Source organism: Pristis pectinata, chromosome 15, assembly GCF_009764475.1.
Source record: "Pristis pectinata isolate sPriPec2 chromosome 15, sPriPec2.1.pri, whole genome shotgun sequence".
NCBI classification, from domain to species: domain Eukaryota; kingdom Metazoa; phylum Chordata; class Chondrichthyes; order Rhinopristiformes; family Pristidae; genus Pristis; species Pristis pectinata.
In genome coordinates, this window is record NC_067419.1 from 30,040,272 (window position 1) to 30,064,921 (window position 24,650).

Consider the following 24,650-nt stretch of genomic DNA (forward strand, 5'->3'; position numbering starts at 1 on the left):
ATCTTTTAATTCTTAGGTACACCAACAACCTGTCTTTGAAGCAGATGATAACATAGCTTTTGCAGACCGCATTACCAAAGACTTCCTACTGGAAGATACTTTCAAGCTACTGTTATCTGGCACATCTGTAGTAAGTGAAATACATGAAGCTTTAGAAAATATACATCAATCTGCCAGATCGAAGGTAAGACTTTAAAAGTGTTTAGATCATGTTATTCTGTTATGCTAAAATCAACAGCAGAGCAATTGGCTATTTGACCTGGTGAACTTTGCCTATGTTTGTACTGCACATGAGTTTCTCCACACATCCCCCCCCCCCCACCGCACCTCATTATCCCTCCTAAATCTCCCCCTTTATGTATGCATCAAGGCTCCCTAAATACATCAGTGCAGTCAGCTTCAACCACACCGTGTGTCTGCATATTCCACAGTCTCTTCACTGTGTAAGGAAATTGATCATAAATTCTTTGACCTCCCTTGCTCTGGAGCAAAAAACAAACTGCTGGAGATAGTAACAGCAGTTGTGTGTAATGGCACAGTAATCAGATAACAGTTACAAATGATATTTTCCTTTCGATGATGGCTACCCTTGCACTCCTTGTATGGTGTTGATCACCATTGGAAGGATTCAAAATGCAGGAGGGCTAATTTGTTATTGCCAACAGTTACAACAAAAGCTACTGCAACAGGGAAACTGGGCTTTTGAGTGAAAGGAAACTATTTAATCTTTTAAATATCAGTACTTGGCCAATTTGTGGAGAGAAACTATTCCTTCTAGCAGAGGTAATGAACCACAGTTGAACCTTTGCTTACAAACCTGAATGTTCCTTTTACTAAAATGTACGCTGGAGTCAGGAATCCATTCATGTTAAGGCCCTTGCACCTCAATCAGGCACTGTCACCCTCTTTCTTCCCTGCGCACTGCCTCATTGCCTCAATGATCCATCCATGTCCTTTGCCCATTGCCTTTTGTATTTTGGATCTTTTGTCATTGTTACTGGCTTCCATCTTGTTCGTTCCTCTCCTCTTTCTCTGCCTTTTGTACTTCATTACCACCAGTTAAATCTCAAACTTCTGATGTAAGCTCATCAGTGCAAAATGCTAACTTTGCTCTCTCTCTCTGTAGATGCTGCCTGACCACCTGAGTATTCCCAGCATTTTCTGTTTGTATTTTATTTGCTATCAAGTTAGATTAAATGTTAACTAGTCTTCACCAGTTGATTTTAATTACAGAATAACAGCTGGTTCCAAAAGCGTGAACTTTGTCTGAGTGCAAGAGATGTAACTGTCATTAGTCATTTTCAAATGGAATTCAAGAGTCAAGGGAAGTTTCAACTGGTAGGTAAATGGAATTTTGAGGTTCTGTCCGGAACCAAATGTTGGATTTATTAAAAGTTGGTGTTTTTCAGATTAAAAGTCCCTTTCAATGTACCCAATACTTAAATGTAATTTAATCTTCTGAAAGATTCAGTGTAAAGCCATCTTAGAGTCAGAGAATTTAGCTTTAAAAGAATCGAACGATTATAATGGAAGTAATGAATAGATTGGCAGAGAGCAGCTTGCAATGACTCGACTCTAAGACCTTTAAAATCTCTTTTTTTTAAAAGCATGTGACAGCAGTGTCTCAAGATAGAACATCTGATGCCTACTTGCTTCACCTCATGGGGCACCTCTTTGCTGCAGAGGGTCAACATATACAGCCCTTTACGTCCATTAATAGTAAATGTGGTTGGGCAGTGAGTCAGATCCAGGAATTTAGGCCTGCTAAGTTTGAATCCCTTTATAGAATTGTAACCAAAACCTCAATTACTTGTTCAGATATCCCCATCCATTTTTAATTTCTGTCCCACAAATAATGTATTTTCAAAATTAAAATGGGGCAAGGTAATTTTAGAATGACAATTAAACATACTAATGTGAATTTAATTTATTTTTAATTTATAATTGTTTTTTCCCCTACAGCTTTATCCATCCACTAACCCAGACTATCAAAGGACATTATATGCATTATATCACAATTTTGATCACACATCCAGAACAAGATCTATTCTAGGGATGCATCAGCTTCTTTCAGAGCTACGAGACCAGTTCCAAGCTCTTCACCTGAAGAGCAATTTGAATTATTTTAAATGGTAAAAAGATCTGAAAACTGAACTATCATTATTTATTTATTTTAATAGTTTAAAAGCACTATTGAGAAGACCAGATCCTACATTGGTTTAATACATATTGTGTAATGTGTATTTGAGGGGGTCATTTATAGAATGGGATAATCTTCCTGATGAAAGAGGATTGGAAAAGTCACAGAGGGAAAGTTTAAGTGTTGTTCTTGCTATTACATATTTGTAACTCAGGGCCAGATCATTGCATGATATATCTAAGAAAGGGTCTTTGACCTGAAAGTCTGTTTCTCTTTCCAACATTTGTTATAGTTTAAAATTAACGTCACTGGCTTTTTCACTTCCCTGGTGTTGCTGGAACTAATTGAATAGCGGTTTGAACCCTATCTAGGTACACGTATAAGAATAAGATCGAAAACAATGGGATTTTAGTGTGGTTCTCTTAATGACATGAACCCAATTTTGAGGGACCACAGTGTTAAAGTGCTCAATTTCACATCAGGTTTATTGACAATTAATACTTTGTGCATGTGAGCTTGATCCTAGGAAACAATCTCACTACCCTCAAGCAGGGAAAGGCTACACTGCCAGGTCACATCAATTCAGTCAAGGTCTTTAAATACCAGGGCCTAATTATCAATTATTGGAGATATGTAATATGAAGGATGAGTGGTTTGGCTATTTGTTTTTATTCCATGAAACATCAACTAATTTGCTTGTGTTATGTATCTTGTCTTAATAGGGAACAATTTCAGACTGTACCTCATACATTTGTAAAGATTGACAATAATAAGATGGGTAAGGCATTCTTTAATGTTCAATTAAAGAATATATTAAATAAAAGCATACTAGCATTTGGGAGTTGATTTTTGTTTTGGAGCTTTAAAATGGGTGGATCAGTGATATTACAGGTTTAGCAGCTGTCTCACAGATCCAGTGTCCCAAGTAGGACTTCCGTCACTGTCTGTGTGGAGCTTGTGTGTTGTCCCTACAACCGCATGAGATTTTGACAGATGTTCTGTTTTTTCCCAAATTGCAAAGACGTGTTGATTGATCGGTTAATTGGTGACTATAAATTGTTCTTGGTGTAGGTAGCTGCTGGGAGGTTCAGAGTGGTATTAATGGGCATGTGAGAAGGTTGGTTATGGGGAAATTAAATGAGGAAATAGCATTGATGGGAATGGTCAGAGCTAGTATAGAATCTAGCCAGACGGCTTTCTTGTATGTCATATGGAAATATGAAAATTATGTGATTTTATTTCAAAGAACAGCTTTGAAATATTTATTTAATTTATTGCAAAAATCACAAGAGTAATTTCACAAGAGTTTATTGCAAAAATCACAAAGCAAAATCACAAGAGTATAGAAAACCATACATGTAAATAATGGCTCTGGAAGTAGCATTGAGTTGAATTTATTCTTCCACTGAAAAACTTACAGAAAATTAATGATTTGAATATTACATTTTATGAATTATCATTTTAATTACCAATATTTAATATTTTATGCAGGTCAGAACAAACCAAAGAATTGCAGCACAGGTAACGTGTGTTTCCCATGTTTAATTGACAATAACTGACATATATTGAATTGACAAATTTTTAGATTTATTTGATAGTGGGACTAAAATGAGGGAATTATATTTTCTGATGAACAATGTTTATCTGTGAACATTTAATGGGGCGGGATTGCAGTCAGCACTGTAAGCTCACCCTGGCAACCTCCTTTGTACAGAAAGGAGTGAACTGGCTTCTGGATATCCTTCTGGGGGACTTGCAGAAACTGTTGGAAGGATTCCCTGTGTCAAGACCCCTTGTGTTGCAAAGGCCTTGCATGCCACCAATGGATATCACGTGGGGAATTCCTGTTCATAAAATGTGAAAAATGTATTAATAGCTCAATAAGCCATATCCCTGTACTTAGCCAGAATTGTAGATCTGCTTATTTCTGTACAACTCAAAATATTTGTAAACTTCTTAAACATAAAATCAATTAATATAAATTAATTAGGAAAAGGAACTTAAAAATAATTCAAACAAAAGACCTTTAGTTCTAATTACTTCTAAGCACTTCTAAAACATTTGAACTCCAAACACTATAAATGGCTTAATTTAGATATTTTAGAGATTCAAAATTCTTATGAGGATTAGAAAGAGGTTTTTAGTTTAAAAGTTAAAGCCAATCACAAAAATATTTTAAATTAACAAATTCTTGCCTAAGGATCTTGCTTGAGTTCTGTTCTGTTGATGCCAAAGGGAGAATCAATCCTTTCATCTCTTGGGCAACACACAAAATGCTGAAAGAACGGGCAGCATCTGTAGAGGGAAATAGACAGTCGAGGTCTTGGGTCGAGACCATTCATCTGGACTGAAAGATAGAGGGGAGGTAGCTAGTATAAAAGGAGTGGAGCAAGTGCTGGCAGGTGATAGGTGGATCCAGGTGAGGAGGAGTGATAGGCAGATGGGGGAGGGGATGGGGAGAATAGCGCCAGAAGCTGGGGGATGATAGGTGGAAGTAACAAAGGGCTGAAGATGATGGAATCTAATAGGAGGGGAAGGAGGAACATGGAATAAAAGAATGGTGGTGGGGAGAGCAGATGAAAGTAGTGGGGGAGGGGAACCTGTGGGAGGAGTGTGTGGGTGATGGGCAGATTGAGAAGGTAGGGCAGTGGAAAGAGACATGGTGATGGAGACCAGTGGGATCAGGAGAGAGAAAAGGGACAGGAGGGAGCAATTACTGGAAGCTGGAGAATTCAATGTTAATCTGCTGGGTTATGGGCTGCCCAGCTGGAATATGAGGTGCTCTTCTAGTTTGCTTTTAGTCTCATCGTGGCAATGGAGGATGTTGAGGACAAACATGGCAGTGGGGGAACGGGGAGGAGAATTAACATGGAAACTGGGAGGTCCAGAGGTCACTGGGAGATCCAGAGGGCCTCAGCGGACAGAGTGTAGGTGCTTGGGAAAGTGGTCACTCAGTCTCCGTCTCGTCTCACTGACCTAAAGGAGGTAACAACAGAACACCAAATGCAATAAATAACACTGGAGGATATGCATGTGAAAGACTCGCTCACCAGGAAGGGCTGTTTAAGGCCCTGGATAATGGTGAGGGAGGAGGTGTAGAGACAGGTGTTACACCCCTTGTGGTTACGGGGTGAATGCCAGGGGAGGGAGGGGGAGGGAATGAACAGATAAGGGAGTCACAGAGAGGGTGATTCCTGCAGAGTGAAGAAAGGGGAGGGCAGGATGTGTTTGGTGGTGGGATCATGTTGTAGCTGGTGGAAGTTGCAGCTCTTGGACCTGACGCAGTATCCTCTGGCAAGTGGGATTTGCAAATGTAGAGCACTTAAAGCAAGCTCCCATGCTCTTGCTGGACCGTGAAGAGTCGAGACTCGAAGCATGTTATGAATAATTTCTGCATGATGCATGTGTACAGAAATTATGAAATTGTTGTCAGTTATATGAGATGGGGAGCATTGACATTTCCATCATTGCTAATGTATAACATTTATATTTGTATGCCCTTGCTACTTTGCCTTTGCAATACATTTAGATAATTTTTAATCCACATAATTTTAGCAAGTAAACACTTTTCTAAAAATAGTATTAATTAAAATATGGTGCCATGGCAACCATCAAGAACGTACTTTTTTGTATTTTCATTTGTGAGATTTGGGTGGAAGTATGTCAAGATGGATGAATGGAAGCTACTTACTTCATGAAATCCTTACAGGGACTCCATATTAATAAGTTTGGGCTTCTGGCCACCAAGGTTCTTGATTTACCTTCAATATTTTGTGTATTTCAATATTTTGTATAGTTGATCTCATTTCTGCCTAAGGGTCTGCTCCTACACAACTCAATGAGCGTTCTAAAGGAAAGACCAACTACTGTGGAGTAGTACAGACAGATTTGCTAACCGTTGTGGTGACCCAGGTTTGGCTGAGCTGGTGTCAATTGCACAAATATACTCAACATGCCTCAAATTGGGGAGGACAGCAGATTTGGCTGAATCAGTTGTTGAACTATTTCATGAAAATATCAGTGCAAATTTAATTATTACCGATGCTGCCTGAGAAATGAGAAATCTGTACGATTTTGTGAGATTGAACTGCTGCAGTTTGAGAAAGTGGAGTATTTTCCTTTCATTACATTATTGCATTGAAGCTAGATGTAGTCGTAGTATTTGTTTATTCTGTTATGCTGTTCCTGCTGGTTAATGGAAGATTACTGATTTTGGTCCAGCTAAGGCATCCGCCACCTGCTTCTGTAGGATACAGCTGTCTGATGTTTTCCACCATAGTCCAGATAAGCTGGAAGCTTGATATTAATGAATGAGACAACTCTGTATCTGCCTTCTGCCAAAAAGATACTTGTGAAGGTCATATTCTTCAGTTATTACCAGTGAATTGTGCTTGGATCTGTAAATATAAAGAAGAGCATGTCAGCAGGTGCTGATAATGTTTTGTTGCTATTTAACATCTGAGAAAGCTTTTCTCTGCTCCAGTTCATTATCCTCAACTAAACAGGAACACTAAGAGTATGGAGCAAGATACAAACAGCTGGAGGAACTCAGTGGGTCAGGGCAGCATCTGTAGAGGGAAATGGACCATTGACATTTCGAGTCGAGACCCTTCATCTGGACCTGAAACGTTGACCATCCATTTTCTCTACAGATGCTGCCCGATCTGCTGAGATCCTCCAGCAGTTAGTTTTTGTTTTACTCCAACTTCCAACATCTGTGGTCTCCAGTACTAAAAGTGTTGCCATTGCAATGAGCCTCCTGTTTGCACTGTCTGAACCACAACAAGTTTTGACATTGCAACATCTAAGAATGTATCTCAAGGGTCTGTACCAAAAGATGTCGGACATTTATCGTGAAATTGGAACCATGGTTCCTCAGTTCTCAACAAAAAGTTTAGCAAGAATAAATAGCACAGTAGTTGAAAGTAAGTTTGCATATCATCTTCTCAAAATTGCAATGGTAGTCTCTTGACTAGCATGCACAGTGGTTAAGATTTATGGCAAAATGATGAGCTCCTGAAAGAGGAGGCAAATAAACTGTTTCTGCTGACAGCCGTTTCAAGTCTTGCAATACAGAACCATTTCAGAAAGAATATGAGAAAATATGAGGTGGGGGTTTAAAAAAAAGCTCTGCTCTCCCTCTGACTGGATCCAAGAGCTTAACATTTACTCCCTGAAATATCTAGCTAACCCCTTTCCAATATTTTCATGTCATGTCCTTCCACTGCCTCCCTGACCATGCATTCTTCATGGGGGAGAAGGTTCATTCTTTCCATTCCATGCTATTCAGTGATTAGACATCAAAGTATTACTGAGTGACATTAGAACTTGCCAAGCTCCCAGTATGCAGATTATGCCCTTCTTACATTGTATGACAAATCCTTTAATAATGGAGCAACTGCACATGTAGATTTTTCAAGATTTGATGTCTGATACTTCTGTTTGTGAGGCATTTCTCAATGATGCTGGGAATGTTTGTACACGGCAGTGACGGGCTGTGGGTTGATAAGGTTTCTGCTCATGTGTTATGGGGAGGGGAAGGAATGGGAATTTCTGTCTGCTGATGGGACTCAACACCTCGCTTTGCAACTGGATCCTCAACTTCCTGACCAACAGACTGCAATCAGTGAGGATAGGCAGCAACACCTCCGCCACGATTATTCTCAACACTGGTGCCCCACGAGGCTGTGTCCTCAGCCCCTTACTCCACTCCCTATACACGCACGACTGTGTGGCCAGATTCTGCTCTAACGCCATCTACAAGTTTGCAGATGATACCATTGCAGTGGGCGCTATCTCAAATAACGATGAGTCGGAGTACAGGAAGGAGATAGAGAGCCTGGTGACATGGTGTCATGACAACAACCTTTCCCTCAATGTCAGCAAAACAAAAGAGCTGGTCATTGACTTCAGGAAGGGGATGGTGCACGTGCTCCTGTCTACAGTGATGAGGTCAAGAGGGTTGGGAGCTCTAAGCTCCCAGGAGTGAACATCACCAATTGCCTGTCCTGGTCCAACCATGTAGACACCATGGCCAAGAAAGGTCACCAGCGCCACTACTTCCTCAGGAGGCTAAAGAAATTTGACATGACCTCTTTGACCCTCACCAATTTTTATTGATGCACCATAGAAAGCATCTTATCTGGATGCATCACAGCTTGGTATGGCAACTGCTCTACCAGTGTTCACAAGAAACTGCAGAGAGTTGTGGACACAGCCCAGTGCATCACAGAAACCAACCTCCCCTCCATGGGTTCTGTCTACAGTTCTCGCTGCCTCGATAAAGGAGCCAGCATAATTAAAGACTCCACCAATCCTGGTCATTCTCTCTTCTCCCTACCCCCCCCCCCCCCCAATCGGGCAGAAGGTACAAAAGCCTGAAAGCACGCACCACCAGACTCAAGGACAGCTTCTATCCCACTGTTGTAAGACTATTGAACAGTTCCTTAGTACGATAAGATGGACTCTTGACCTCACAGTCTACCTCATTATGACCTTGCACCTTATTGTCTACTTGAACTGCACTTTCTCTGTAACTGTAACACTTTATTCTGCATTCTGTTATTGTTTTACCTTGTACTATACCTCAATGCACTGTTGTCATGAACTGATCTGTATGAACAATATGCAAGGCAAGTTTTTCACTGTACATTGGTGCAGTGGTGAACTCACTCTCTTTCAGGTAGTTCTCCTGTATTGTCAGCACTATAACTTTATGTGAATTTCAACTCTTTCCCTGAAATGTTCTGCTGCTGCAGGCTGTGTTGCCATGTACCAAAGCCATCATTTTTTTAATTTTATTTACAGCATGGTAACAGGCCCTTCCGGCCCAATGAGTCCGCGCCGCCCATTTTAAACCCAAATTAACCTACCCGTACATCTTTGCAATGTGGGAGGAAACCGGAGTACCCGGAGGAAACCCACGCAGACACGGGAGAACATACAAACTCCTTACAGACAGTGACGGGAATTGAACCCCGATCGCTGGCGCTGTAATAGCGTCGCGCTAACCGCTATGCTATTTTAACCATCAATGTTTCTTACGATCACTACTGTCCAAAACAAAAGCAGGAAAAAGGTAAAAACTGACAGTGAACAGTAAAATATCAATTCAATTGATAGAGCTAAAATTGAGGAATTTTGCATGAATGCAGTAATTTAATTTCTTAGTTGGTAAGTTTGCAGATGACACTAAAATAGGTCATTTTGGTATTGAAGTTTATGATATCAGCTGAACAACTATGAAATTACTTCCTTATAATTGATCTTTCTTATCTGTTATGCACTTCCTAGGCAATTTGAAATGTTTTGCCTTGTGATTCTAATGTTAAAAGAGCATTTCTGGCTGTGTAAAATCTGGAGCCTAATAAATCAACAAATGGACCCTGATACACAGCATACAGTATGTTTTTTGTATATTTTTTTTACAATGATCCCATTCATGCTGGAATACAGTCTGTATAAAATGGTTCAGTGATAATCCACAGCAAGTGTAGATAATGGCAGGAACATTTTCACTTGAGATTTTCAGACCCATCCATACCAGTCTAATTTATTAACTTTAGACCAACTATCAGGTAACATTGATAGGCTGGTGAAAAATCTGGTAAAATTGAGGAATTTTGCATGAATGCAGTAATTTAATTTCTAAGTTGGTTCTAGTTGGTAAGTTTGCAGATGACACTAAAGCAGGTGGCATTGTTGACAGTGAAGAAGTTATCAAAAATTACGGGGATCTTGATCAGCTGAGTAAATGGGCCGAGGAATGGCAAATGGAGTTTAATTCAGTCAAGTGCGAGGTGCTGCATTTTGAAAGGTCAAATCAAGGTAAAGGTTCCACAGTGAACAGTAGGGCCCCAGTGAGTGTTGTAGAACAGAGGGACCTTGGAGTTCAAGTATGTGGTTCACTGAAAGTGGAGTCACAGGTAGACAGGGTGGTGAAGAAGGCTTTTGGCATGCTGGCCTTCATCAGTCAGGGCATTGAATATAAAAGTAGGGAGGTCATAGGATGGTTGTACAAGATGCTAGTGAAGCTGCACTTGGACTTCTATGTTCAGTTTTGGTCACCCTGCTATAAGAAAGATGCTATTAAACTGGAAAGAGTGCAGAAAAGATTTACGAGGATGTTGCCAGGACTAGAGGACCTGAGTTATAGGGAGAGGTTAGACAGGCTAGCAATTCATTCCTTGGAGCATAGGAGACAGATGCAATCTTATAGAGATGTATAAAATCATGAGGGGTGTAGATAGAGTGAATGCACTCGGTCTTTTTCCCAGGGTTGGGGAATTGAGAATGAGAGGGCATAGGTTTAAGGTGAGGGGAAAGATTTAATAGGAACTTGAGGGGCAACTTTTTTTACACAAGACACTGGTGCATATATTGAATGAGCTGCCAGAGGACGTGCCTGAGGCAGGTACAATACAACTTTTAAAAGACATTTGGAAAGGTACATGGATAGGAAAAGTTTAGAAAGATATGGGCCAAGTGCTGGCAAATGGGATGAGCATCTTAGTTGGCATGGACCAGTTGGGCCGAAGGGCCTGTTTCCATGCTCTATGTCTCTGTGAGTGGGCAAGAAGTTGGTAGGTGGAGTAAGATGTGGGAAAATGTCAGGTATTCCACTTTGGAAAGAAGAATGAAAAAGCAAATTATTATTTAAACAAAGTGAGACTACAGAATGTTGCAATACAGAGGGATCTAGGGATCCAAGTACATGAAACGCAAAGAGTTGGCATGCAGGTATAATAATTAATTAAGAAAGCTATTGGAATTTTGGCCTTTATTGCAAGGGGTGTGGAGTAAAAAAAAATTAGGGAAGCTTTGATTCAGCTTCACTGGGCCTTGGTGGGACTGCACCTGAAGTATTACTTCCAGCTTTGGTCACCATATTTAAGGGTGAATGTGCTTGCATTGGAGCCTATGTAGAGAAGGATCACTGGAGCCTATGTGGAGAAGGATCACTATGTTGATTCTGGGATGAGAGGGTTGGAATGTGAAGAAAAGCTGAGCAGGCTGGCCTCAGTGGGTTGTAGAAGAATGAGAGGTCATTTTCTAAGATTCTGAGAGGGATTGACAAGGTGGAAACTCAGCGGATGTTCTCCTGGTGAGGGTGTCTGGAGCTAGGGAGGGCAGGGCTTCAGAATAAGGGTTGCTCATTTCCAATGGATATGAGAAGGAATTTCTTTATTAAGAGGTTGTGAAGCTTTGTAATCACTAAATATATTCAGGGGAGAAATTGACAGACATTTAAACACTAAGGAAATAAAAGAGAGAGGGAAAGTGGAGTTGAGACCAAGATTACATCAGCCATGATCTTATTGAAAGCTGGAACAGGTTCAAAGGGCTACCAGGTCTACTCCTGCTTACATTTTGTGTTGCAAAGACTTTGTACATGCAGGTATCTGCTGTTTTTGAGGGCTTCCTCCAACTTCCCCACCAGGGTTAGACCTTGACAGAACTTGCTGGAATTTTCATGACTTTTTTTTAAAATAGTGGTCTTGGTGCTGGAAATCACCTTGCTGCATTGGTCAGACCACACTTGGAGTATTGTGAGCAGTTTTGGGCCCCATATCTAAGGAAGGATGTGCTGGCATTGGAGAGGGTCCAGAGGAGCTTTACGAGAATGATCCCGGGAATGAAAGGGTTAACGCATGAGGAGAATTTGATGGCACTGGGCCTGTACTGTCTCAAGTTTAGAAGGATGAAGGGGGGATCTCATTGAAACTTACAGAATATTGAAAGGTCTGGATAGAGTGGATGTGGTGAGTTTCCATTAGTGGGAAAGTCTAGGACCAGAGGGTGCAGTCTCAGAATAGAACGACGTCCCTTTAGATCAGAGATGAGGAGGAATTTCTTTAGCCAGAGGGTGGTGAATCTGTGGAATTCATTGCCACAGATAGTTGTGGAGGCCAAGTCATTGGGTATATTTAATGTGGAGGCTGATAGGTTCTTGATTAGTAAGGGCGTTAAAGGTTATGGGGAGAAGGCAGGAGAATGGGGTTGAGAGGGAAAAATAAATCAGCCATGATCAAATGGCAGAGCAGACTCGATGGGCCAAATGACCTAATTCTGCTTTTGTATCTTATGTTCTTATGGTTTAAGATTATTGTTCAGCAGTAATGGATGAATATTGTTGGGCTATGACCTGGATATCAAGTTACTAAAGGCCATTAACTGATATGAAGTTCTACCAACTACTATTCTATTACATGTTTTGTTTAACTGTATTAATTGGTGTATCTTTTCCCTTCTGTTTTATACAGCCAAACATACTCTGACGTACATTTCTCGGGTCCTTACTAGTCCGCAGTTGAAACTGAATCCCATCTTTACACCAAAGGTCAAAGTGTACTATTCTGAAGTCCCTTTTGATGTGGTGATAATAAAGATCAGAGCAGAAGCAGCCAACTGCCACTGTCAGGTGCATCTAGATGAGAGAAAGGGATTCAGGTAAAACCATGCATTTTGTAAAAGTAGCATAAAATGGTCTTTTCTATCAAAAATTTTGATGAGATATGTATTTAAATAATCTGCCTTGTCATTGCCCATTCACAAAGGAGTCTACATCTCTGAAGCCTTTCTGCTTTTTCCTTACAACCCACCCTACCACCCAGTTTAGTATCATCGGCAAATTTGGACCCCTCATCCAAATGAGTGACACAGATTGTGAATCGATGGGTCCTGTAGCAACCCACTAGTTATGGTCTCCCAAAATGACTACGACTATATTCGTTTTTTGTCTATTAACCAGTCCTCAGTCAAAACAATATATTACCCCTAATATAGTTTTTCTAATTTTGCTTAATAACCTCTTGTATAGCACTTTACTTAAAATCTTCTGAAAGTCCAAATTCACCACTGATTTCCCCTCAGCCTCAAAAGAAGTTTTAATTTTGCAATCATTATTTTCCCTTCATAAATCCATGTTGACTCTGCTCAATCTCATTATTATTTTCTAAGTGAGCCACTATCTCTTTCTCGATTAGAGGTATTTGCATTTTACTGCTGTGGACATTAGGCAAACAGGTCTGTAGATATTTTCTCCCTCTAAAATGCTGTTGCTACATTTGGTTACCTTCCTGTCAACAGGAAGTGTTCTAGAATCTATGGAGTTCTGGAAGATTACATCCACTACTGCAGGAGATTAGCAACTTTATTGAAACCTTAGGATGTATATCTTCAGGTGCTGTGGACGTGCCAGCTTTCAGTCCCAAAGATTTCTCCATTTTTTTTTAACCATAGCCAATTTCCTTCATCTCTTCACTCACTCTATTCACTCTCTGTTTTTTCTGTGTTGTACTCTGTGAAGACAGGGACAAAATAATGGTCTAACTTCTCTGTCATCTCCTTATTGCCCAATATGATTTCCCCAATGTTAGTCAGTATGGGACCATATTAACTTTTGCTAGCCTTTTGCATTGAAATATCTATTGAAATTTTTGCAAGCTGTCACATAAAAACTGTTATATTGCTCTGGTATTCTATTTCCCCTTATTAACTTCTTGTGTTTCTTGGCTGAATTCTGAAATTTTCTCAATCATCAGATTTACCCTCTTCTACTCTGCAATGTTATAAGCCTTTCCTATTGATCTAATTCTACCTTTAACTTCTCAGCCACAGTTGGGGCAATTTTTCTTATGTTTTTGTGCCTTATAAATGTGAGCCATTGCTTGTTTACGGTCATGTAGGTGGTTTCCCAATCTACTAGAAGTCAATGCATGCTTCATGCCTTTATAGCTTGCCTTGTTTAGATTTAATACCCTAGTTTCAGAATTAACTAAATCATTTTCAACATTTTGTATGAATTTCTAATATTGTGGTCACTGTTCCCTAAAAGACACTTAATTTGTCCTCCACATTATTACTGCCAGTTTGGTTTGCCCAGCCCATGTGTTGATTTAAAGGCACCCATAATTATTATATTATCCATGTTATGTCTCCTTCTAATTTCCTGATGTACATGGTGCATTATGTTCCACTACATTTTGTTTTGGGGGTGCGGGGGTTGCTGGCTATAGACAACTCCCATCAATGTCTTGGTGTTCCTTAGCTCCACCCAAAACAGTTGTCTTCACACTTCCATCAGTAGTTTTTTTCTGTTGTTGCATGAGGTTGCAGGTACCAGCTTATTGCACAAATCCATGTTTTTTTTAAACCTCAGTATCGCCAATTATCCTCTTGGCCTTGGAAACAACAGAATCCATATTCTGGTATCAGACGAGTCTCGTGCCAAACCTGCTATTGTAGCAACATACACCATCAATGTTTACCGCCACAGCCGCCCCAGTCTGCCTGTACTTGATGGAAGTATTATGTGCAGTTTTTTGCAGGTAATCATTTTAATGTGATTTTTGCCAACTAGATATGACCAATCATTGATGAGGGGAAGTGAATAATTGAATAGTATTTAACGTCTGAAATGAATGCACAGTCCCTGAATTGTAGAAGAGTAAACAAAGTTCATCAGTTTAACAGATTTAAAAAAAACTGAAGCTGTGAATGTTGATTCTGTGCTAACATTGGTAGAAAAGGCTCTGTGATACTTTAAGATATTTCTAAGCAGATGATAACAGCTTTGAAGGAATATCAGGCAATAAGTTACTCAGAATCAGTGTTTGCTGGAGCAACATTAACTAGCTTTTTGTTTGGATCCTTTCTACAAAATAATAACATCCGCAAGGTTTTAAAAGCAATAAATAAAACAAATTGGGAGAAGAATGAATCAGAGGAAAATTAAATTATCTGGATTTTTCTATTTAGTAGATATTATAATTGTTCCAAAGAGCATATGTAGCCATCAATTCTAGTACTGCTTTCTTTTTTTTGAATGTGTATTTTCAATGTTTGTTCATAGACCCTAACTTTGGATGTGTATATGAATGAGCAACTTTTTTTGTATGTTGACTTACAACCTAATGAAGATTATGCATATCTAAAGTGTATTATTATTGCATAGTTTACTTCATCTTTTGGGGAAAACAGTTTGAGATTATTGTTAGTTGTGACTATTCTTATTTATTTCTTCATGGTTTATTGAGAAGTTACATTTCAAATTTTTCTGATGGATGATTACTGTAAGTACATTTGCTCTTGAACCACAATAACTCTTCCGTGCTGAATTTTGACAACAGTTTTTTTTAAAAAACTAATGGACTTTAAAATCATTGGTAGTGTATAATTATGATCTGCTTGACTTTGGATCAAACACTTTGCATGTGTATGGAAAACTGTTTTGTTTCCCATGACTGAAAATGAATACTATATTTTTTAACCATAACTTGTATGTACATAGTGATGAAAGGTCCCACTGACAGCAAAGTCTCAGTAGTTACCATTTGATTTTGCTTCTGCTGATTCTCAGTAAAGGGTTATTCTCTCTCCCCACAGAGACTGGCAGGATCGGTTAGTGAGTGAGCAACAGGTTTCATGCTTGTCCCCTCGGTAATCAAACACCTGTTCCAGTAGCAAAAGGATAAATACAGTGTGAACTGATAGAGTCTTCCTTAGACACTTGATTAAACACAACTGGCATCATGCACTGGAGGTAAAGGTCACTGACAGCAATGTGACCTTTTCTCACAGAAGGAATCAATTCAAATTCTAATCCAGGGTATTTCTTTCCAGTGTTCTTTTATGTTTAATCCCATTTGGATATTCAAGTTTCAGTGCAAACTGATACTATGATGAAGGTTACAAAGGCAGAAGCAAGGGATGTTGCTTCCCCTCTACTGGTATATTTGAGTAATCCTGGATTAAGTTCAAGGCCATTCAATTGAAAAGTGTACAGTTCATAGCAACATAGCTTCTATGCTTTTCCCACATTTAGTTTTTTCAAAATCCTTAAGCATTTTGTAAACCAAATTAGTAACAAACACTGTAGAAGTTTGTTACCAAGCATTTTGTTAATAGATCATCAGGTTAGGGGCAACATTGGGCAAGTACCAATTCATACTAAAGAGAGAATTTATCCAACTGAAATAATGTGAACTTTTAGTTCAGATACTTGTGTTTTCTTTAGGAGAGACCAAGCTCTCAATATCACAGATAGCTTTATTTCTAAATATGTAATATGCACTTGGAGCAAACAGAGAACTTTCTGTTATTATTCTTACCACATGAATGTTTTCCTTTTGTTCACTATCTAAGAAATGGTTTAACCCTCTTTCTGAAGCTGTAGATTTTTAAAACATAAAAACCATCTTTGTGAGCAAGTGCAAGAGAATTTAGGTGAATTATTTAATTAGAAAAATCTTTCCAGTTAAATTTATACTGGCATATATCCTAAAAGATGTTTACGTAAAACATTTTTCACTTGGCATCTCCCTGAATACAATTGTTGTTTAGGTAGGAATGCCTTGAAATGAACTGGATTTTTTTTAAATTATCTTGAGAAAATAAGCCAGTATCTCACTAAATATTAATCAACAGAAAAGATGTTGATCTATTGACTGTGATAATGAAGGAAGTATAGCGGTTGCTACCGCGGAATAAAACAAGACTCTACTCGGAGGATTGCCAAACAGAACTGGTTTATTTTCCCGCCTTGCGCGGGCCCTTTAAGGGAGAATGTTCCCGCCCAAAACAACTGGCAATGACGTAAGTCTTATGTCATCAGGACTTTCCCGCACGCGGGTTCTCCCCGTCGCTCGGAAAGACAAGGCCCGCCGCCATCTTGGGCCTCGTCGCTCCGACTGCCGAGCCGGTTCGCCCGACTAGACGGTGAGTCGCCACACAACCCCCCCCAGAACCGGTGATACAGTCCCCAAGGTCCGTGGGCTGTGCCAGCTGCCGCTTAGGGGGGCAGCCTCTGCGTCGCGGCGTGGCAACCTCGACAGGCTGTTGCAGATCCAAATGGGCCGGTTTGAGGCGGTCCGCCGTGAAAACCTGTTCCCTGCCTCCAATGTCCAAAATAAAAGTGGATCCGTTATTCCGTATGACTCGGAACGGTCCATCATATGGTCATTGCAATGGCGCCCGAGGTGTGCCCCTGCGAACGAAAACAAACTTACAGTCCCGTAGTTCCTTGGGCTGGCAGGATGGGGCTTGACCGTGCCGTGAGGTGGGAATCGGGGCCAAGGCGCCAGGCTTCTCGCGCAGTCTTTGTAGGACTGCTGGGGGTTGTTCCCCTTGGTCCCGAAGGGCAGGTATGAAATCCCCGGGGACAACTAGTGGCGCCCCGTATACAAGCTCAGCTGACGAAGTGCGGAGGTCTTCTTTGGGGGCAATGCGTATGCCGAGCAGGACCCAAGGCAGCTCGTCAACCCAGTTAGGACCCTTCAGGCGGGCCATCAAGGCCGATTTCAGATGGCGGTGAAAACGTTCCACCAACCCGTTTGATTGAGGATGGTAGGCCGTGGTGGTGTGCAGCTGCGTCCCTAGCAGGTTCGCTAATGCAGCCCAGAGACTGGAAGTGAATTGGGTGCCTCTGTCTGAAGTGATGTGGGCCCGAAGGAAATCGGCTCCTCGGAGTGGTCGGGCGACGGTGGCAAGGGTAAAGGTCCAGGTAAAACGGCTGCCGCCAAAGTGTAATTGAAGCGTACGGGTGCTGAAAGACCGTATCGTTGTACCGTTGGCGGCATTGAGTAGAGGACCCGGTGGCCTGTCACGAGTGTCGCGGCCTGTCGGGGGCAAAATACTGACCTCCACTCCAGTATCAACGAGGAAACGCCGTCCAGATTTCTTGTCCTGAACGAAGAGGAGGCTCTGTCGGTGGCCAGCCGCCGTAGTCATCAGCGGCGGCTGGCCCTGGCGTTTCCCTGAAACTTGCAGGGTGGGCGGCATCGACGGGCCTCCGCACCCCACCTCTGATGGTAGAAGCACAGCTGGTCACCCGCGTCGTCGTCTGCGTTCCTGGGCGTGGCTGCTCGGTTGCTGGGGCCGGGCGAGGCGGGCATTGGGCTCGTGGCCTGGTGATTTGACTGATGGACGAACCGCTCTCGCGCTTGGCCCTCCACAGGACATCTGCCTGGGCGGTCACCTCACGGGAGTTGCTGAAGTCGGCGTCAGCTAACAACAAGTGGATGTCATCGGGGAGCTGTTCGAGGAAGGCCTGTTCGAACATCAGGCATGGTTTGTGTCCCTCGGCCAATGCCAGCATCTCATTCATTAGGGCGGATGGGGATCTGTCCCCTAGGCCATCCAGATGAAGCAGGCGGGCGGCGCGCTCACGACGGGAGAGGCCGAAGATCCGGATCAAAAGGTCTTTGAAAGCCGGGTACTTATCTTCCTCCGGAGGCGACTGGATGAAGTCTCCAACCTGGGCAGCTGTCTCCTGGTCCAGAGAGCTAACCACATGGTAGTACTTCGTGGAGTCGGAGGTGATCTGCCGAAGGTGGAATTGCGCTTCGGCCTGGTCAAACCAGACGCTGGGCCGAAGTGTCCAAAAGGTGGGCAGCTTGAGGGCCACTGCGTTGGCTGCTGCGCTGTCGTCCATTTTGCGGGTCCAAAAGCCGTTTGGACCGTCGGGGTCACCAATGTAGCGGTTGCTACCACGGAATAAAACAAGACTCTACTCGGAGGATTGCCAAACAGAACTGGTTTATTTTCCCGCCTTGCGCGGGCCCTTTAAGGGAGAATGTTCCCGCCCAAAACAACCGGCAATGACGTAAGTCCTACGTCATCAGGACTTTCCCGCGCGCGGGTTCTCCCCGTCACTCGGAAAGACGAGGCCCGCCGCCATCTTGGGCCTCGTCGCTCCGACGCCGCGCAACCCGACTGCCGAGCCAGTTCACCCGACTAGACGGTGAGTCGCCACAGAAGGATTATTTGTTTTACTAAACAGAGCTACATGGTATATTTCTGTGTTGTTAGTATTAATATATTAAGGGCTGAATCTGAACTCCTAAAATTGATATTAAGGGGTTAAATTATAAATTACCTTCAACAAAAACTGAACCAGCCAATTGTGGAGATGGGGCAAGGGATATGGATAGTTTGAAATTTATAAGGTGGATGTTACAATCGCTGTTTAATCATAGCTTGCTGGGATTCCTTGGCTTTGGGGAAACTTGGCATTGGTTGTGGATCAGGAGCAGCAGGAGTTTTCTCCATGTTCAATAAGCTACCCAGTGACCATCTCTTCCCCCACCCCATTGCCCAAACTGTCTGCTACCTCCTACCATCAAGAGAACTACCTTGATCACCGTTAGATTCTCCTGACCACCATGGACCCAACCTGTTCACTTTTAAGCATGAGATCCAGAGCCTCTGAATTTGAACCCTGCTCCATCATCACAATCCCTCTTGCTGATGTCCACCTGCCCCTTAGGCTTCAGCCCTGTGAGGCAAGAGACCCACCTAAAAATACACCAACCTGTCATACAAGCTGTTTTTGAGCAGAGGCCCCCAATTAAAGAGATCCCTGCATTTAAATTTTGCAGGACTTTTTGGAAATCCATTCTTATTCATCTCTTAACTTTGCAGGTCCTCTATGCTCTATCCTCCATTTGCTCACCAACCCTACACAGAACTTTCTATTGGTTTAAACCTAGATCAAAGAATCAGCATCAAGTGTATGAACTGAAATGTTTTTTTAAAGAGGTGAAGCAAATTACAGGATTTCAAAAACCTGATAGTGCTGTAAGAGTTAATATGTTCTGCTGTTTTACAAGAGTGGATAACACAGTGACACAATTATAATGCTTTATCACTGTAACAACAGTTAGTATTTTCTTCTATTATTGCCTTCATCGTTTACTATATTTTTTCCAAAATATAATTAATCTTGTCACTGGAATTTGTTAACAATCCTTTTTCTGGTTTCCCTGCTGTCTAATCATCCATTTCCTTGAACCTTCCTTCATTTTGCTCAAGCAGTCAACAGGCTGCAGGGTGTTCCTTGACCTCTGATCTTTCTGCTAATATATAGTTCTGGTGACATGACATACACTTCCATAAAACTGCACAGGTTGCAACCCCACCTAGCAACCAGTCTGAGAATTGTTGACACGTTCTAACATTCTAGTGATTGCACAATGGAAATAAATGTTGCTCTCGCTAACGAATTCTATCCAAGCACAATCTCCGTATTTAACGAAACATAGTGCACTGTGTGCCATTAACGAAAATCATTGCTTTCAAGCCCATAGGTCAATCAATTGTCATCTAGTTACTGAAAGATTCAAATGTGAAGGCATGGTTACTGATGAAGTGGATAGTTGAAGTGTTGCTTGTGAGCTCCATGAATGAAATAGTACAATGCTTGGAACTTGAGTTCCTTCCAAAGACCATGGTGAATTGTACCCAACTCATTTTATCTAGCAAGGAAACATCCTAAACTTTTTCCTCCCATCTTTCCAAAGCTAAATTGAACAAACCTCCACTTCATCCACTTCAGTTACACAGACCTAACTCTGCTGGGGAAGAGTTAATATTGTTCAAAAAATCTTTGCCAGAAATAAATGTCTGCATCTCATTAGACTGATTAAAGAGGTTGATCTTTCAAAGAGAGTAATAAACTTGATGGCATTCCTTGTAATTTGGATTTCGGCTTTTGGGCACATAAAGAATGTGCTTTTGGAATCATTAATGTTGCCAACAAAAATGTAGGAAAGATCTCCAGATAATTTAACTCCTGTGTGTGTAATTTAGTGGGTTAGATTTTTAGTGCTAAGTCACTTGCTGAAATGCCATTTTTTTGTGTGACTTCAACAGTTTTGCTATTGCTGTTCACCATGGACAGAACTGTTTTGTGATCATTAGCAGCAAAAATATAAATACTTAGGAAACCTATTACATAGCAATAAACCCGTTATGAATTTCTCATTGCTTTGTTTAGCAACATCATAAATGCCTTTACCAAGGTTACTTTTATTTAGTATTTGAGTGGTTATTTTAACGTGTCTGTACAATTTTGGCTAGAAATGTGAATAGAGAGAATCTTTGCAAAATATTGAAATGTTTTTAAGTGAGAGGAAATGCAAGAATCTTAAGAATTCTGTCAGTGCCAAAAAGTATGAAGTATTTTATGAAGTAGTATTGTCTCTGACATTCTGCTGCAAGATCTGCCATTGATGTTGCTATGTGTGGGATAAAGGAGAGGAAGATTCTTTTAAACAGTGGATGCCTGTAGCATTAGGAAATCATCAAATTCTGCTTAAGAGACTAGAAATTCCAGTGGAAAAGGAACTTGGTGAAACTTGGGGGTGGGGTAAGCATTTAAATATGCACAAAAGTTGGTCCTTTTTAGGCATCCCAATGACACTGCATGGATTTCTTGGCCTCTGAATTTTATCTTTTATTTTGGTGGATTATTGCTGATCTGACCGTTCTGTCTCTTTAATGGTTTCTGGTAAGGTTATGGTAATATTTAGACAGAGCTGGGAATTTTTTTCAATGAGTTGATCAAAACAAGTTTAAGTACTTGGAACTTAATCTCAGCAGTCTGGAAGGTCACTATCAGAAACTGGAGATAGAAGCTGATTTAAAATTGGACCTTGTTTTAACCATGGTGGCAAGCTACCATGATCCATGGTGCTTGTAGAGGCAGCTCAGCAAATGTTAGGAATTGACTTGTGCTTATTGCTTCAGCAGTAATGTAGTAATTCCTGGGGAGAAGGAAAGAGGAGGATGCCAGAAGCTAAGAGAGGGCTAGCAGCCTCCTGCTGTAACTCATCTGCTCCTCCCAGCTCCATAAGGGAGGTGTTTTCCATAAATAAAATGCATCCGAACCCTTTTTTTTGGTAACCTCCAGCAATGTCTTTTAGGGTGATTATAGGCATGGGGAAAGTTCTCCAGACAGTTCATGCTCAGCCTAGTTGCTCCATAATTTTGAACCAGTGCCATGAAACATTTGTTAAATTGTTGCAAATTAAATTGATCCAACATTGCTTTCAGGTGGTACTTGTATAGTGTGAAAAACAGGCAGCCGTACCCATCAAAAATTGGGCAAAATAATAGAAATTTCCATCCCCAAGATCTCCTAATTAAGAAATTAATACAAGATGAATGAATTTAAACTGAACATTATACATTTGGACTGAGAATGTCCAGGTATAATTATTAAAAAATCACATGGGGCCATTTCCATTTGATAGCACTTTGACTGTCCCTGGAGCCTGGTTTCTTGCTCATAAACGCACTTATCCACTTACCTCAATGTGTGGACCTCCCTCGATGCCAGAATGCTGAGAGGTGCAGAGCTAAGAATCTACAGCAGGAGTCTCCAAAAATAAAGCTGACTCATAGTGATGCTGCAGTCCTTGCAACATTTTTTTGCATCAGTTGCTAGACCCTGGTATAAAAATCCATTGTGCTCTTGCATAAGGGCATTGATAGGAAGGTACAAAAATGTTGGTGTTTAAGCCATGGCTGAGTTGTAGCTGTTGTCTTTGACTGATAATGTTTTATATTCAAGTTTCACTCTGGAGATTTGAGTACAAACCAAAGGCTTATACCTCACTGCAATCCTGAGGGAGTGGCACATTCTCAAAGGTACCATCTATTAGTTGAAATATTAAACAGGACATAGCCCATGCTTGACCTCGTCTTGGGTGGGTAAGAAATTCTGTTACATTACTTCAAAGTGGAAGTAGAGAATAATCTCTTTGTTACCTTGGCTAATATCGCTAAAATTGATTATCAGGTTGTCAGATTGTTTTAGGGATTTGTGAAAATTGGTTGGTATGATTCCTAAATTGCAACAGTTACAATACTTAATTTATTGTAAAGGGCTTTGAGGTTGTAAAAGATATAAATCAAATCTTCTTCTAAACCCCTGATACATATTTGTCAATAACAACTGCTTGCAACCCACTAGTTATGGATTATATCCATTTTGGGTTAAGGTTGGTTGAAGAACAGAGTAAATAGTTCCAGAGATGTGTGAAAAGTGCCAAGCTCTGGTACTGGAATCTCTGGAAGTCAAGGTATTTGCCACTTGGGAAGCCTCAACACTCGTATCAATATACCATGGCTGCAACAAAGCCCTGGACCTCTCCATTCTTTAGAATTTTCAAATTGACTGGCATATTACAGATGTAGAGAGTGCAATACTTAACATGCCCTACCACATGCAAATAATCATCTCTGTCTCACCATGAGAAAATGCACCCTTAACATTTGGCTTTGACCACTGTGAGATATGGATCTCAAGTTTCCTCAGTCAAGGGCAAATCTTTTATGTCCTCCAGTTAGATAGTTTTGGCTCTTCAACTTTCCCCATCCTCTCATCATACCTCTGCCTGTTTTGTGGGCATCATCTTGTAATATGTGTTGTCTAACTTTATCTGAGCAAGTGTGTTAAAACTGATGTTGAAATACTGGGATGGTGTTGTTGAGGATGCTTTATAAATGGTGGCTGTGGCACCACCAGTCTGCTTTACTAACAACTTCTCTTTAGTGATGCTGCACTAATATGGGAGTGTTTTAACAAAGTTGAATTCATGGAAGTTGCTAAGAATTAATGGAGTGAAATTGAGGATAATGTCTGTGACAGCTTGCTATAGAGTGGGTAGAGAACAATATTCACAGCCAGTTGCTGGTTTTAATAAAAAAAAGCTTAAATTTTCTGATCTCCTCATGCTTCCCAAATATTTCCATACAATTAAGGAGGTCATTTTGCCCATCTAGTTTATGCTGCCTCACAGATCAACCCCATTCCTGCTCTCATTTTCCCTATAACATTTTCCCACTGATTCTACCACCCACTTACACATAAAGGGGCAATTTTACGATAACTAATTACCCTATGAACCTGCATGTTTTTGGGATATGGCAGGAAACTGTGGGAAACTCAGGCAATCACAGAGAGAATGTGCAGACTCCACACAGACAACACTGGTGGTCAGGATTGAACCTGGGCTGCTGCTGCTGCTGCTGTGAGACGGGAGCATCACGAACTGTGCCGGCACATGCATTAAGTAGTGCAAGAACTTCCACTTTGAGGGTGTTTAGGTGCTTGGATGGTGCACTTGTAATTCCTCCATTTGTGGCACTGTGGCAGCTGTTATTCCTTTTGTGAGGAGAATGCAAATTAATTAAGGCAACTGAGAAACTAATTTCACTTGCGTCCCTGTTGACATTCCACAATGATAATGCTTTGTAGTATATGTTATCAATCTCAAATTTTTGATCTTAAGATAATCATATATGGTTTCAGAAAATGTGATTAAAAACAGTAGAATATCGAAGGCAAAGTTGAGTTTATTATCATATGCACAAGTACATGTAGTCACAAGAGCAATGAAAAACTTAATTGCAGCATCATCACGGGCACATAGCATCAGATACACAACATTCACAAGGAAAAACATAAATTAAACATAAATTATACACAATTTTTACAAGAAAGAACACAATTAGAACAAAAACAAAGTCTATTGAAGTGCAAAGTGGTCATAGTATTTCTATACTAAGGTTTGAATTAGGGTTGTGTAGGTTGGTTCAAGAACTGAATAGTTGAAGGGAAGTAGCTGTTCTTGAATCTGGTGGTGTGGGACTTCAGGCTTCTGTACCTCTTGTCCGTTAGTAGCTGCAAGAAGATGGCATGGCCCAGATGATGGGGATCTTTGAC

At 41.0% G+C, this 24,650-nt stretch overlaps 1 protein-coding gene across 1 annotated transcript in view; it reads left to right on the forward strand.

The window, feature by feature from the left end:
- Positions 1 to 24,650, forward strand: part of cped1 (cadherin-like and PC-esterase domain containing 1) — a 175,226-nt gene that overhangs the window by 68,607 nt on the left and 81,969 nt on the right. The window contains exons 9-15 of the mRNA XM_052030704.1: positions 17 to 184; positions 1,234 to 1,338; positions 1,963 to 2,132; positions 2,863 to 2,918; positions 3,632 to 3,661; positions 12,403 to 12,589; positions 14,301 to 14,469. Of these exons, the coding sequence (XP_051886664.1) occupies positions 17 to 184; positions 1,234 to 1,338; positions 1,963 to 2,132; positions 2,863 to 2,918; positions 3,632 to 3,661; positions 12,403 to 12,589; positions 14,301 to 14,469 (885 nt within the window). The remainder of the gene's footprint in view (positions 1 to 16; positions 185 to 1,233; positions 1,339 to 1,962; positions 2,133 to 2,862; positions 2,919 to 3,631; positions 3,662 to 12,402; positions 12,590 to 14,300; positions 14,470 to 24,650) is intronic.